Genomic DNA, 14,392 nt, shown 5'->3' with positions numbered 1-14,392 from the left:
TCTGATCCTGCCTCTGACAAGGAACTGCAGCATACAGTTCCTTATTTGAGGGGTATTGCAATACCTTCCATGAAACCACATTATCATACATAACATTGCCAAACCTCAGTAAGGTTGTCAAAAATCAACCATTAATTCCAGTGAATTGGACCTGGGAAGAAGAAATTCCAAAAGGGGGGACAAGAAGAAACAAAGAAGGGAAAGAGTTGTTCTACTTAAAATGAAGCTATGTCTTACCTAATTAGCTATTGTGGACTCACTTGCAAGGATGGGTGTTGTCAGATAAAACATTCACATATATGCTTATCAGTAGGATCTTAGCAATAAACTCTTAATCTGCTTTCTCCTGCCTTTTTTTTCCCCTTGGGCAGGTGAAGGTGTATGAGTTCACTTGCCATTACTATAATGAAAAAGCTCAGGCTAAATGTGTACACTTACAAGAAGTTTATTTAGCTTTCAGTTTTAGAGGCCAAAGCCTCTATCACAGCACTGGTTATGCAAAAGGTCTTTTTTGCTACATCAACATGGCAATGCACATGTCAAAGCAAGAGGGCATGTTACTAGGCAGAAAGCCAAAGACTGATTCAAGGGTCAGGTTTAGGCTTTTATAATAGGATGAGAGGCATTCCTTAAAAACTACCTTAATCTCTTCCCATTATGTACCTTTCAATGACCTAGGCAAGACCATCACACTCAGGACCAACATACAAACCCAGAGCCCAAACCCTATCCAAACCACAGCATCAGGGAAGCAAAGGAAAGAACTCAGTAAGAGGGCACATCAAGTGAGCAGCTACGGTCTCTCTCATATCAGTTATTATGTTCAAGGCTTTGTTTTATAAAATGATTAGAAAAAGAAAACCTCCCAAAGTTATACTTGGAACACAGTCAGGATTATTGATTGAGTCCTTACTCCAACAGTACCATTTGTGTGATTTTGGACTGCATTCTCTCTGCATTTCAATTTCCTCATCTGTGAAGTCAGAACACTACATTTGTTGTGAGGATCAAAGGAATATGAATGACAAGTATCAGCCCAGTATTCAGATGCTCAAAATGCACAACAAACTATGACTCTCTGTTTTACTATTAGGGCTGGTATTGACCCCAATGAGCAAAATAAAAGGAAGTTTCTCATTATTAGATTTTTACTTTTAAAGGCACAGGGATCATTTTAAAGGTAACTGTGAGACAATATCCTTATTTATCTCACCAAAAGTACAACAGGAAAACAAGGTTTAATTTCCCTGCTGTTTCAAGGAATAGTATCATAACTGTTGAGTAAAGATAACCAGAAAACACTGGGGAAAGGTTGGTGGTAAGAAAGAGATGTTTCAAAGCAAAAACACTGCCAATTCATCTTTCCTAGCTCTCCAAAGTGGATACTGGCTAAGTTCTAAGAACTTTAGAAACATGTCTTCATTTAATCCTGACAGATCTATCTATAAGAGATATATTTTCCCCATTTTATATATGAGAAAACTGAGGCCCATAGAAATTACACTCAAATTCAGTTTTGCCACATTTGTCACCAAATAGTTACATGCCTTCTGAAAGTTGATGTGGTCAGTTATGAAGTGAATGAAAGGTTAGGCCATCCTATTTGTGAGGGTGCTCTGCTAATTAAAAGACAGAGTTAGAAGTAAGTATGCCTCACACACAGTTCACATAATTAAGATACAAATGTCCTTATGTGCTTTTCATTAGAAAATTCTATTGGCCAGAAAGTATGCAATACACATTTACTGTATGAATAAAATGCTCTAATAATTAGTAAATGTAAAAACTGTTGATTGTAATTGCAGAAAAAATTACAAGTTTTCAAGTGAACTGAGAACTAATTTGACAATCAGCACTGAGAGAATGTATTGTACTGACTAGATAACTTTAGGAAGAGCATTTTATCACCTTAAGTCAACAAATGTTTATAAAAAAATGTAATGGCATGATGGGTGTGGTGGCGCACGCCTTTAATCCCAGCACTTGGGAGGCAGAGGAAGGAGGATCACTGTGAGTTCAACCCTGAGATTACATAGAAAATGCCAAATCAGTATGAGCTAAAGTGAAACCCTACCTCAAAAAACAAAAAAACAAACAAAAAATTTAATAGCTTAAGGAAGTATTATAGACATTAGATTTTTGTTGGCCTTTTGTATATTATAATTTTAATATTAAAAAACTAAGTAAAATAATTTCTAAAATTATAAATCTCATTCTATTTAGCCATGTATCTTTCAACACAAAGTTTCATGTGCAAACTATTCATATTTTACATAAAAAAAGGAAAAGCACAGTGTCAACACTGCCATGTTCAAATTTTATAACAAAATATCTAAAAGCATGTATTTATGATAAGTCATCCTCAATCAACAAGAAGTATATATTGGAAAGGTGTACTTGAAAGAAAATAGGTACCCAAATATATTTTGTTTTCCTTACTGTCAAAACAGGATTGTTTTTTTAATCCAAATGAGATTATAAGAATATTTCAAGAACACAAATCCTTTGGTAAGTATAGACACTCAGTATTTAAACAAAATCTTGTCAAGATGATTATTATACAATGCCAAGCAACCAAAGCAGCAAAAAGATTTTTGTGATTCATGTAACTAAGAATACTAATAGAAAATCCCTTCTAAGGACTGGGCTGATGGCTTAGCAGTTAAAAGTACTTGCCTATAAGCTAGACGTGGTGGTGCATGCCTTTAATCCCAGCACTGGGGAGGTAAAGGAAGGAGGATCACCGTGAGTGAGTTCGAGGATACCCTGAGACTACATAGTGAATTCCAGGTCAGCCTGGGCCAGAGTGAGACCCTACCTCGAAAAACAAACAAACAAGTAAACAAACAAAAAAAAAGTACTTGCCTGCAAAGACTGCTGGCCTAGGAGCAATTCCCCAGCCACCCATGTAAAGTCAGACAAGTGTTCCTTTGCAGTAGCAAGAGACACCAATACACCTATTTAAAACTTAAAAGCAAGATTCCTTCCAAAAATATGCTACTAAAAACTTTCCTGAAGTATAACTGTCTATAATATATAGAGATGCGAGCAATGTACCAGAACAAAGCAGTTAAATTGAAGCACAGTATAATACCTGGTAATGCTGAGGTGTAACTGTTCCTCCATCATTAAGATTAAGAAAAGCTTTCCTTTTTTGAGGCAGGGTCTCATTCTAGCACAGACTAATGTGGAACTTACTATGCGTCCAGGCTGGCCCCAAACTCACGGCAATCTTCTAACTCAGCCTCTCAACTGCCGGGATTATAGGTGTGAACCACTTTGGTTTTCTCCCCTCAGTTTTCTCAACTATAAAACAGGAATAATACTCTACCTACTCTTCAAGCTTTTGTGTGATTCAAAATCTCAGACAATAGCTTAAAGGTTACCAATCATATTTTAAAACTCATATGATAGGCAGAATGTGAAGTTACTATGGTGTGAAGTTATGAATTACAGTGAGGACACTGTTTTCCTGGGAAAAAATAGAGGCTACAGCTAAATGGAAAGTACATAGCCCTTTTGTAATTAGTTAAGTGCTTTTTCATCCTGTGTCTCCCTAAATTTCTTCTGTCAAGTTGCTGTAGAGGAAAGGATGTGAGGTCTCTGATGCTCCGTATTTCCTTCATAAAATACAAATAAAACTCACTTCAGGAAGGCCGTCTTAAGGCTGAACTAAAATAATATCTGTGATAGTACAATGCTGGTATTTAAATAAAAATTTGAGCTGATACTAACAATCAGATAAAGTTTATAAAGCTGAATACCTTTTTGTTTTGTTTTTGTTTATATTTCGAGGCAGGGTCTCACTCTAGATCAGGCTGACCTGGAATTCACTATGTAGTCTCAGGGTGGCCTTGGACTCTCTCAGTGATCCTCTTACCTCTGTCTCACAAGTGCTAGGATTAAAGGCATGCACCACCACACCTGGCTCAAAGATGAATACATTTAAACTGGCATTTAGAACAGCTGAAATAATTCATTACTTTTAGGTCAACACACTAATGCTGAAAATCTTAAAGAAATATTTTTTGCTGGGTATAGTGGCTCATGCCCTTAATCCTAGCACTCAGGAGGTTGAGGAAGGAAGATCGCTGTAAGTTCCAGCCCAGCCTGGGATAGAGAGAGACCATGCCTCAAAAAAAAAATCCTTTTCTTGTGAAGATAGTAGCATTTTAAACAATTTGTATAAATCAATGTATAAAAGGGCTCCACAGAGGCAGACTCAAATGCATTCAAAAGTTACTGCAGGGGCTGGGGAGATGGCTCATTGGTTAAGGGACTTTGCTTGCAAAGCCTGCAGGCTCAGGATTTAATACCCCAGTCACCCACATAAAGCCAGGAGGACATTTGTTTGCAGTGGTTGGTTAAGAGACCCTTATTATGTGCTACACAACACACACACAAATGCTTACAAAAGTAACTGCTCTGAAATTCTCCCAATTTCTCTGCTACCCTTCACAGAGAAGTAGGACAAATATTATAAAAATAATTTTTAGCAGATCAACTAGAATTTGAGTTATTCTGGTCAGTGGCCTTAATTACAGTAATGTTATTATATGTAATTATAAGAAACTTTTAAATAGACTACTATAAACTTAATGGATTTGTACAAATTTCATTTGGTTTTAACAGCAATGTGGTAGAGGTAGAATAGTTTTAGACATAAAAGATATGAAACACAATCTCAAGTGGATGAGTGACTTTTTCTAACGCACACTAGCTATTAAATGAGGAGACTTAGATTTTTTTGTTGTTGTTGTTTGTTTTGTTTTTGTTTTGTTTTCAAGGTAGGGTCTCACTCTAGCCCAAGCTGACCTGGAATTCACTATATAGTCTCAGGGTGGTCTTGAACTCATGGTGATCCTCCTACTTCTGGCTCCTAAATGCTGGGATTAAAGGAGTGTGTCACCACGTCAGGCTGAAACTTGGATTTTAATAAAGCTCTTGCCTGTAAGTAATTTCATCATATACAGTGTCTCTCTTCAAATTCACATACTGATAGCCTTTAGAAGAGTTTCACACAATACTCAGAATCTACATGCAAAATCCCGATTTTTCATTTCAAGATTCTAGTGCTCATTCTACAAGGTAGACATGTTACTATCCTTTATCAGATGAAGAAATCAAGACTTAGAGAGGGGGAAAGTAACATAATATACGTGAAAATAATATCCTGAAAAGTAGCAGAGCCAACATGCCATTAGGTTTGCACACTAGATGTTACCTGGAGCTGCCTTTGCTCTCAGCTCTCTTTGTACCCCACATAAAGGATCCAGGTCCTAAAATTCCTTCACTATGAAATGTGAGGTCATCAGCCAAATTTGATCAAATCCAGCTCTAAAATGTCTTCTCCAATTACTCCAAGGCCACACTCAGCTAAGGTTGTCATTTCTTTGCATTTGTTAATCCAAGAATCTTCCAGCTAACGTTGCTCCGAAGTATTAAATTGGAGGATCTAGTGGAATCATGAAGCTGGGAGATATGAAAACATCTATCTAAAGCTGGAGTGAGCCTAAGGTATACTTTTATGAAAGCAGGAGTTCTTGAAATATTGATAACATTTAAGTTTTCAGATCATAAATACAATCATAACGTAAGCAAGTGTAACAACTGTAAAATCCCTCCTTCCCTGACAAGTGAAAGTAGACAGCAATAGGTTACAGAAATAAACTGACCCAACAAACCTGATAGTTCTTATATCTACTGAGATTTAACAGTAATTTTAAGCGGTCTCTCAAGACAAAGATCTTAGTTAGAGAATACTTTTATCCTAGAATAGAAATTATCATTTTCAAAAGGAGATAAAATTCTGATTTTAAAAAGTAGATTTTCAATGAAATTAAGCCTTGACACAAAAATATATAGAAAGAACATGGGGCTCTAATAAGCACAATGCCCCCTGACCCTTCGTAAACTAACAACCCCTCCACAGATTAAATACACAGCAACAAATGTATTCTAAGTTTAAAGGGTGTTAAGCAACCTTTCAGCAGAGATTGTAACATAGACAGCAACTTAGGAAGGAAAACAGGTAAAATGTACCTAAACCCTATCTCACTTAAAAATAAGTGATGAAGCCGGGCATGGTGACACATGCATTTAATCCCAGCTCTCAGGAGGCAGAGATAGGAGAATTGCCATGAGTTCGAGGCCACCCTGAGACTCCATAATGAATTCCAGGTCAGCCTGGGCCAGAGTGAGACCCTACCTCAGGAAAAAAAAAAAAAAAGAACCAAAAGAAAAAAATAAGTGATGAAGATTAGGCATGGTGGCTCCCATCTATAATCTTAGCACACAGGAGGTTGAGATAGGCAGATTGCCATGAGTTCATGGCCAATCTGGGCCACATAATGAACTCAGGACAGCATGAGTTTTTTGAGACACTGTCTCAAAAAAAATGAACTAATTAAACAAATAAACAAACAGTTTTGATGAAAGAGACAGACCTGTATGTAAAGAGACTAATAATTTGATGGTTGGGGGAGAATAGACATAAGATAACCAATGTTTAAAGACTGCAGTATCTACCAGAAAGATAGCATCACACAGTGTAGCAGTTTTTAACTTTGACAAACCCCTTTGTGACTTTCCTAAAACAAACTCTTTATTCATAAATGGCCATAAACTTGCCTATATTTAAAGGAATAGAAAACCCATGATGTCTACTCTTAGACCTCTTAGAAAGAATCTTGGGAATGGAAAGCACAGCCTCTTAAGAAATTTGGCATCAATCTCTTGGCCCACTACCTCATAATCCAAACCTAGTCTATTTACTTCTTTGGACTTGCTTCCTTATCTGATAAAGATGATGTACATACAGTTGGCTTACATGGTTAGTTTACCCATATCTGTTGACCAACATTTAGGTTAATTCCTACTTTTGGCTGTATGTAGGCTTCTTGCAAATTGACAAATAATATTTATAGGGTACACTATGATTGTTAAAATATTTATTTGGGCTGGAGAGATGGCTTAGTAGTTAAGCACTTGCTTGTGAAGCCTAAGGACCCCAGTTCGAGGCTCTATTCCCCAGGACCCACGTTAGCCAGATGCAGAAGGGGGCGCATGCATCTGGAGTTCATTTGCAGTGGCTGGAGGCCCTGGCACACTCAGTCTCCCCTTTTCCATCGGCCTAATTCTCTGACTGTCTCTGTCAAATAAATAAAAAAAAAGAAAAAAATTTTTTTAAATATCTTAAAAAACAATATTTATTTATGGGGGGGGGGAGGAGTAGGTACACTAGAACTTCCTACTACTGCAAATGAACTCCAGAAGCATGTGCTACTTTGTGCAGCTGGCTTTCTGTGGGTACTGGGGAATTGAACCCAGGCCTTCAGGCTTTGCAAGCAAGTGTTTTTAACCACTAAATCATCTCTCTAGCTCTATGATTTTTCTGATATTTATATGCACTATGAAAACATTTCAATCAATCTACTTAACAAAGCCATCACCTCACCTGCTTCATTTTGTGATGGGAACCTTTAAAATCTCCTTTAGCTGTCTTAAAATACACATTACTTGGGCACATACTATAACAAGGCTGAATCTTAAAGAAAATGTGCTATGTGAAAGAGGCCAGGCAAAGAATGCTAAATACTGCATGATCCTCACACTTAAGTGGGGTGGCTAGAACCAGGAAGCTCTTAAGGAACAGAAAGTAGAACAGAGGTCATTGGGGGTTAGGGAAACAGTGAATTGGAATTAGTGCTTTATGTGTATAATGTCTGTTTGGAGTCTTGAAAAGGCTCTGGATTGGATGATGGTGAGGTTATACAATACTGTGAGTTGTACACAAAAAATAACTTAAAGAGAAATTTTATTTTCTGTGTGTATGTGTTATCACAATAAGGTAATGTTCCTGACCTATTACAGTTGAAATTCTACCAAAGTCCGCTAATAAGTCTGACAGAATTAGAAGAATCACCTCTTTATCCCCCTTTGTATTCAGTTGAAATTTTTATTTATTTTTTAACTTCTTATTTCAATTGCTAGCTATGACTCAGCACTTTTCCCTGGTTTCAAAATAGCAAGTGCCCAGAAGAATTTATGTTAAGGGCAAAGCCTGCAACATAGTCTGTTATCAGAGTGCTCTATTTGGGGAGATTTCACAGGTTGATTTTTCCTCACCACTCTTCCTTCAAAAGGAAATTAAGTGGTTTTCCACATGCAACAGGGGCCATTCTTTAAAGTAAAAAATCTCCTAGAATAAATATATTCCATTTTTCTCAAAGCTGTGCTGCAATAAGTCTTGTGACATCCTGGTCCAAGCTTATAATGAAGCTGTTGCAATCACTGTATTTCCCCATTTGGATGGCAGACCTTAACAAACTCTGCTTCCCACTAAAAACTCTAAGCTATAACATCAAATGAGGAACTGCATTTATGAGTTCCTTGTTTCAACTTCTGGAACAAGGTCTCCCTTCCTGAGACCATGAGGCAAACAACAGAATGAAGATAATTGCTAGCCAGATGGGAAGTATGAAGGCACATTAATACAGCACTCTCTGGAATAATGTCACCGCAAAGCTCAAGTATCCAAACTCACCTGATTAGAAGAGTGCTCCTCCTACAAATACTTTATCTTAGCACCCACTGCAAAGCTGTCTGGCAAAGACGCTTTCTGCCTGGCTTGACCAGTATAAGTGATAAGCTTGGCAAATGAAACAAGAAAAAAGTCATGCTTAGGTAACTGTTAAGCTGCACTTACATTCTGAAATACCACTGTGGCCCTTCCAGCTTACCTTGTCCACAAGTAGACAAGAAAGGGTGGAGGGATATCTAAAATCTGGCTCGAGCCAAAGATCTGGGAATACTGCCTAAGTTTACAAGGATTCACACTAAATTGGTAATGAATGAGGTATATTCTTTTTCAGATAATGAGATAGAAAAATTATGATGATCATGAAAGTATATTAAAAATAAATATTTGAATGATAATCACTGGCTGCTATATTGTACTGACTTTTATTTATTTTTAAAAAGGAAAATAAATCTTAAATGTTTTGACTAACAGTCTTCCTCCAAAGGACTTTTTAAGAGTCAGAACATAGAACAATTGAACCCAAAGACAAACAGGATTTCCCAGTGCACGTTTCCACAACAATGCAATTACTTTTAACTGCTGTTCCTAAGAATCCACTCTTCTGAATTTTATTCAGATATTGCATTCAAACCAAAACTCAACATTTTAGCTATTTCTATATGCAATCATATCATCAAAGTAATAATTTCTAAATAACACTTTTAAGTCTTGAAGACATGCCAGAAAAAATATATGGCACAGGAAAACTTTCCTCACATACTAAAAGCAAAATAATGTATATACTGGTAGGGTCACATTACTCCCACACGAAGACTCTTCTGAGACTTCTGGAAAATACAAGAGATAAGAAGCTGTGAAAGCAGAGAGATAGGAGGAAAAAAAATGGTTAACAAACTCACGTTTACGTCTTTCAAACCATTACGTCCTTAGCAAGAGCAAGCTTGCAAACCTCTGGTAGCATGCAAGGTACAGAGCTGAGGTTTCAGTGGGTGGGAAACTCCCACTGAGAAGCCAGTGTGGGCTGGATTATGCATCAGGGGGTGGGACTAGTGAGGAGAGGAGGGGAACAGAATGAGCACTTACTCAGTTAGAAGCTGGTGTAGCTTGTGATAACCTCGTTCCAAAGCCAGACTCACAGGCGTTGCTCCTTCCTGGTTGTGGATGCTGAGAGCTCCTCGGCCACCTGGCTTCTGCAACAGGAACCATGTCAACCGCAGCAGTCCCAGCCTCACAGCAAAATGCATCAATGTTTCCCGAGGGCCACCATCTGTGAATGGGGGAGAGCATAGACATAAGAATGTAACAACTGTTAACAAACAAAGAAGCACAAATACAGACAAGTTACAATGGCTAAGGCAAACCAGCTCTCCGGTAAAGACAAGACAAAGCTAGGAAAAAAAAAAAAAAAAAGCATGGGATGCAAAACATTCAAAAGGAAGCAGACCCACAAAAGGTTATCATTTTTGTATTATGACTTTTTCATGGGGCTGAGGAAGGTTATAAAGAACTACACATTATTTTTCTTAAAAGAAAAAATAATAGAAGCAAATACTGCCCTGCAAGACGGGGATCTAAGGTGAACAGTTGGAGGACTTACATGGGTGTATCCTAAATGCTATAATTACTTTTAAAAAGGAGTTGGCTAGTTAAACACTGAAAACAGGTTCTACTTGTTAAGTATACACAAGTCTTTTTCAGTCCCCCACATTAAAAGCATATCAAATTGCTGGCACCACCAGCTTTTTGTTTGCTTAATGAGAAAAAGAAATGCATCTCCAGGCATAATGAGACGACTTGTAAGCTAATACACAACAACTTCAGAAAGGAAAGCATGAACTTGGGCTTACTTCATTTTAAAATGAAGGCTCCTTTTTGGTGTAATGAGTCACTCTGAAAGTGGTGGAATGAGGGAGAGCTTTGAATCAGGAAAACCTGGGTTCACAGTTGGTATTTACCCATCTGTTTGGGTAGGCATGATTCACTTGCTTCCTGAGCTTCACTTTCCATATCCCTAGAGCACCACACCATCACCTACCCAGAGCTGTTATAACAAATGAGAGGGGTAAATGAAATGCTAGCCTAATGACCAGCTGCAGGGTTCTCCTCTCTCTCCCTGCTCTTGGCCCTGTTGTCCTGGGCTTCAAATTACATCCTGGGTTCACTAGCAACATTCCTTTTCTTAGCCATCCTCTTGTGCCCAGCTGTGATGACAGGAGCTAAGGCCACACAGGACTGGTGGATGTGGGCAACTGTAGTACTCTTCTTAGCATGTCTTTCATCTTTCATTCTCTATCCTATCCATTGAGTATTTGTGTCTCCTTTACTCTGAAATCTTACATAAATATCACAATAAGAATGAACATATTTTTGAAACTGTGGTTTTATATGGAATTACACTGTGTTCTCATGTCATCTGTACATTAGAGTTGTTTCTTATTACCAATATAAATTTTCTTAAAGGTAAGTTTATCTTTCATCATTTTTTTTCACTGTAAGACTACATACACACAGGTCAATTCAGATAATATGAAATTTTCAAGCAGAGGTACATGGCTGAAAATAAATCAATGTTCCAGGATCAGCAACTTAGTTTAGCATGCACCAGGCTCTGGGTTTGATCCTCAATACCATCAGGAAAAATAAATAAATAATCCTACCACCACCACGAAGAAAAAAATAATCCCTTCAGAAATCAATGCCCTAGAAATATATTTACATTTGAAAGTATAAATTTTGATAAATAGTGCCAAGAAGAGGTGGCAAAGTTTTTTTTCAAAGGACAGAAAAAATTTCTCACAAAAGATCAAATGTCATCTGACTTGTGTTCTATAATTGCTCACAAACATTCTGATCTTATCAAAAACAAAAGAACTGAAAGGAACTTACTGACTAGGAAATATGTGTGTGTATGTGTGTTTCCTGAGCTAGATAATTCCAGCCATACTGGGTGACACTTCCTTAGAGTAGAATTCTTTTCAGCACCCACCTTTCTGGTCTTTTATTTGTTCTGAGTCAGCTTAGCACCTGCTCAGAGGCTAACACCTTTGTGCTTGTACTGTATTTTCCCTGCTTACTCTCATCTTTAATTTACAAATGAACATTTGAAATTAATAATTTGATCACAGAATTTTTAAATTCTTGTCTCAAGTCTACAAACAATCCATTTCCATTATTCCTCTGTCTCTTGGGTTACACACACACAATAGGTATATAAAAAACACCTTTTCAGGGCTGGAGAGATGGCCTAGCAGTTAAGTACTTGCCTGTGGAGCCTAAGGACCCCAGTTCGAGGCTTGATTTCCCCCCCAGGACCCACATTAGCCAGATGCACAAGGGGGTGCATGCATCTGGAGTTCATTTGCAGTGGCTGGAGGCCCTGGCATGCCCATTCTCATTCTCCCTCTCTCCCCCCTCCCTCCCTCTTTCTCTGTCACTCTCAAATAAATAAATAAAAATAAAAATATTTTATAAAAAAAAAACCTTTTCAAACTTTCTTACCATCATATTATTATTCTTTCAAATATACACATTAAAATAACCAAATATTCAACAATGCTTTCCAATATTTGTATTACTAACCTATCTTTCATTCATCAAATCTTTTTTTTTTAAATTTGTATTTGTTTACATGAGTCAGGGTGTGCCTAAGCCAGGGTCTCTTGCCATACCAGATGACTGTGCCATTATTTTTTTTAATTTTTGAAGGAGGAGGATATCTGGCTGGGGAACCAAGCCTGGGCAAGCAGGCTTTGCAAGCAAGTGCCTTAAACAGCTGAACCATCTCACCAGTCCCCATCGTTTCTGCTCTTCCTAGAGACAGGCTCTCATGTATCCTAAATTGGCCTTAAACTCATGTAGCCAAGTATGATCTTGAACTCCTGGTCCTTTTGCCCCCCACCTTCCAAGTGCTGTGATTCCAGGCGTGTACCACCACATTGTGATTAATGCAATGGGGATCAAACCCAGGACTTCATGCATGCTAGGCAAGCACTCAACTACCTGAGCCACATCCACAGCCCTCAATGCTTTTTGGTTTGTTTTTGATTTTTGTTTTCAATGTAGGGTTTCACTCTAGCCCAGGCTGACTTGGAACTTACTATAGTCCCAGGCTGGCCTCAAACTCACAGCAATTATTCCACCTTTGTCTCCCAAGTGCTGAGAAAAAAGGTGCGCACCACTACACTTGACTCAAATGCATTTTAAAGTAGCAGAATCAGTCTGCCTAACTTGACCTCAAATCACTCCAGCCTATCACTGACTAGAACTTATTATTATTAATACATGGTTATAATTTTAATGGTTGACATCATTCAGTAAAATGCAACTGGTTCAGCATTCCATTTGATAAATTTTGACATTCCTGTGTTAATCAAGATAAACATTATCAGCATCTAACAAAGTTCCTTTGTGCCCTTTGCCTGTTAAGCTCTGACCTCAATACTAGAGTCAACCACTGCTCTGAAATTCTCACCATTGATTAATTTTGCCTATTAAAGAAAAAGTCCATACAGATGGGATTATACAATACATAGTCTTGAATGGGGCTACTTTCATTCTTCATTTTGGATATTTGCCCATATTGCTACTGTGTATCAGCAGCACATTCTGTTTTATTGTGTAGTAACCCAATCAATATTAATGTTTATTTTCATACATTTTTATTGGCTCTTCACAAAAGTCATGCAAATTAGGTTTGCAAAAGAGGCATAAAAAGGTGAAAATAAAGTTTCATTGAGCCTGTCGAAGTTTTACCATAATCTGCATGCTCTCTGTTGCTTTTGTTTCTAAGATTAAGCTTCAGAGTGTCAACAATTCACAACCACTCTCCATTTCATTCTCTATATCTATGTTTTCTTTTCCGATTTTTATCTTTTTCCTCTGAATCTGCAGAGTTAATGCAACCTGGTTTTTAGACCATGGCCTAGACTTCCTACATTATCAATTTCTGCTCTTTATTCCAATGTGAATTTTATTAAACCATGGGGTTCTGAATGTCTCTGCAACATTCCCACAAATTACCTCTTTGCCCTCCTGATAGTTTCTTTTACAGATGCAATTACAGCCCCAAATCAGTAAGCTTCATAAGAGAAGTTTATCCTGAATAATTTGTAAGCAGGTCTGACTCAATGCAGACTTCCAAAGCAGGGCTTCTTGCAGAGACTTAGCCTGAGGGAAGCTTCAGTCTATGCTCCATATAGCCCATCCTGCCCAAGACCTCATTGGGGCTAGAGAGATGGCTTAGCAGCTAAGGTGCTTGCCTGTGAAGCCTAAGGACCCAGGTTCAATTCCCTAGTATCCACATAAGCCAGATGCACAAGATGGAACATGCATCTGGAGTTCATTTTCAGTGGCTAGAGGCCCTGGTACAATAAATAAAATATTTCTAATAGTATTGCTTCCTTTTCTAATTTCAAATAGACCTGCTTCTTCACTCTTTTAAAAGACAAGTGAAAACATCAAATTTAGTGTGGTTCCTTTAAAAAAATCATATTCAGGAGTATTCCATCTGAACACTTATCTTTTTTCCTTTCTTTATGCTAGAATACCATTCACAGAATGTGTGTTAGTTGGTTTCCTTTTTATCTACTTTGTTGATTACTGTTCACATCACTGTGATCAAAATACCTGACAGGAATAACAGTTTATTCTGGCTCACAGTTTTAGAGGGTGGCCGGGCTCACAGTTCGTACATGGAAACCCTCAGTGCAATAGGTAGCTTATGGCTTGAACCAGAAGAAGACAGAACCTCCAAAGGCCTGACCTACAGTGACCTATTGTTCTAGCTAGGCCTCACCACCTGAAAGCTCTACAGCCTTCAGAATAGTACCACTTGCTAGGAAGTGAGCCTGC

The 14,392-nt window shown here is 37.9% G+C and overlaps 1 protein-coding gene across 9 annotated transcripts in view; it reads right to left on the bottom strand.

The window, feature by feature from the left end:
* Positions 1–14,392, bottom strand: part of Akap13 (A-kinase anchoring protein 13) — a 283,132-nt gene that overhangs the window by 153,924 nt on the left and 114,816 nt on the right. For 8 of the 9 annotated variants that reach the window (XM_045145632.1, XM_045145633.1, XM_045145636.1 and 5 more), the window contains exon 5: positions 9,626–9,809. In XM_045145632.1, coding sequence (XP_045001567.1) covers positions 9,626–9,809 — 184 coding nt within the window. Of the gene's footprint in view, positions 1–9,441; positions 9,501–9,625; positions 9,810–14,392 lie in introns of those variants that run through there. The other variant, XM_045145640.1, reaches the window with a different exon arrangement.

Source organism: Jaculus jaculus, chromosome 3 (genome assembly GCF_020740685.1).
Source record: "Jaculus jaculus isolate mJacJac1 chromosome 3, mJacJac1.mat.Y.cur, whole genome shotgun sequence".
Lineage (NCBI taxonomy): Eukaryota > Metazoa > Chordata > Mammalia > Rodentia > Dipodidae > Jaculus > Jaculus jaculus.
Note: the sequence above shows the minus strand (reverse complement) of the source record. Positions and strands in the feature narration are given on the sequence as shown.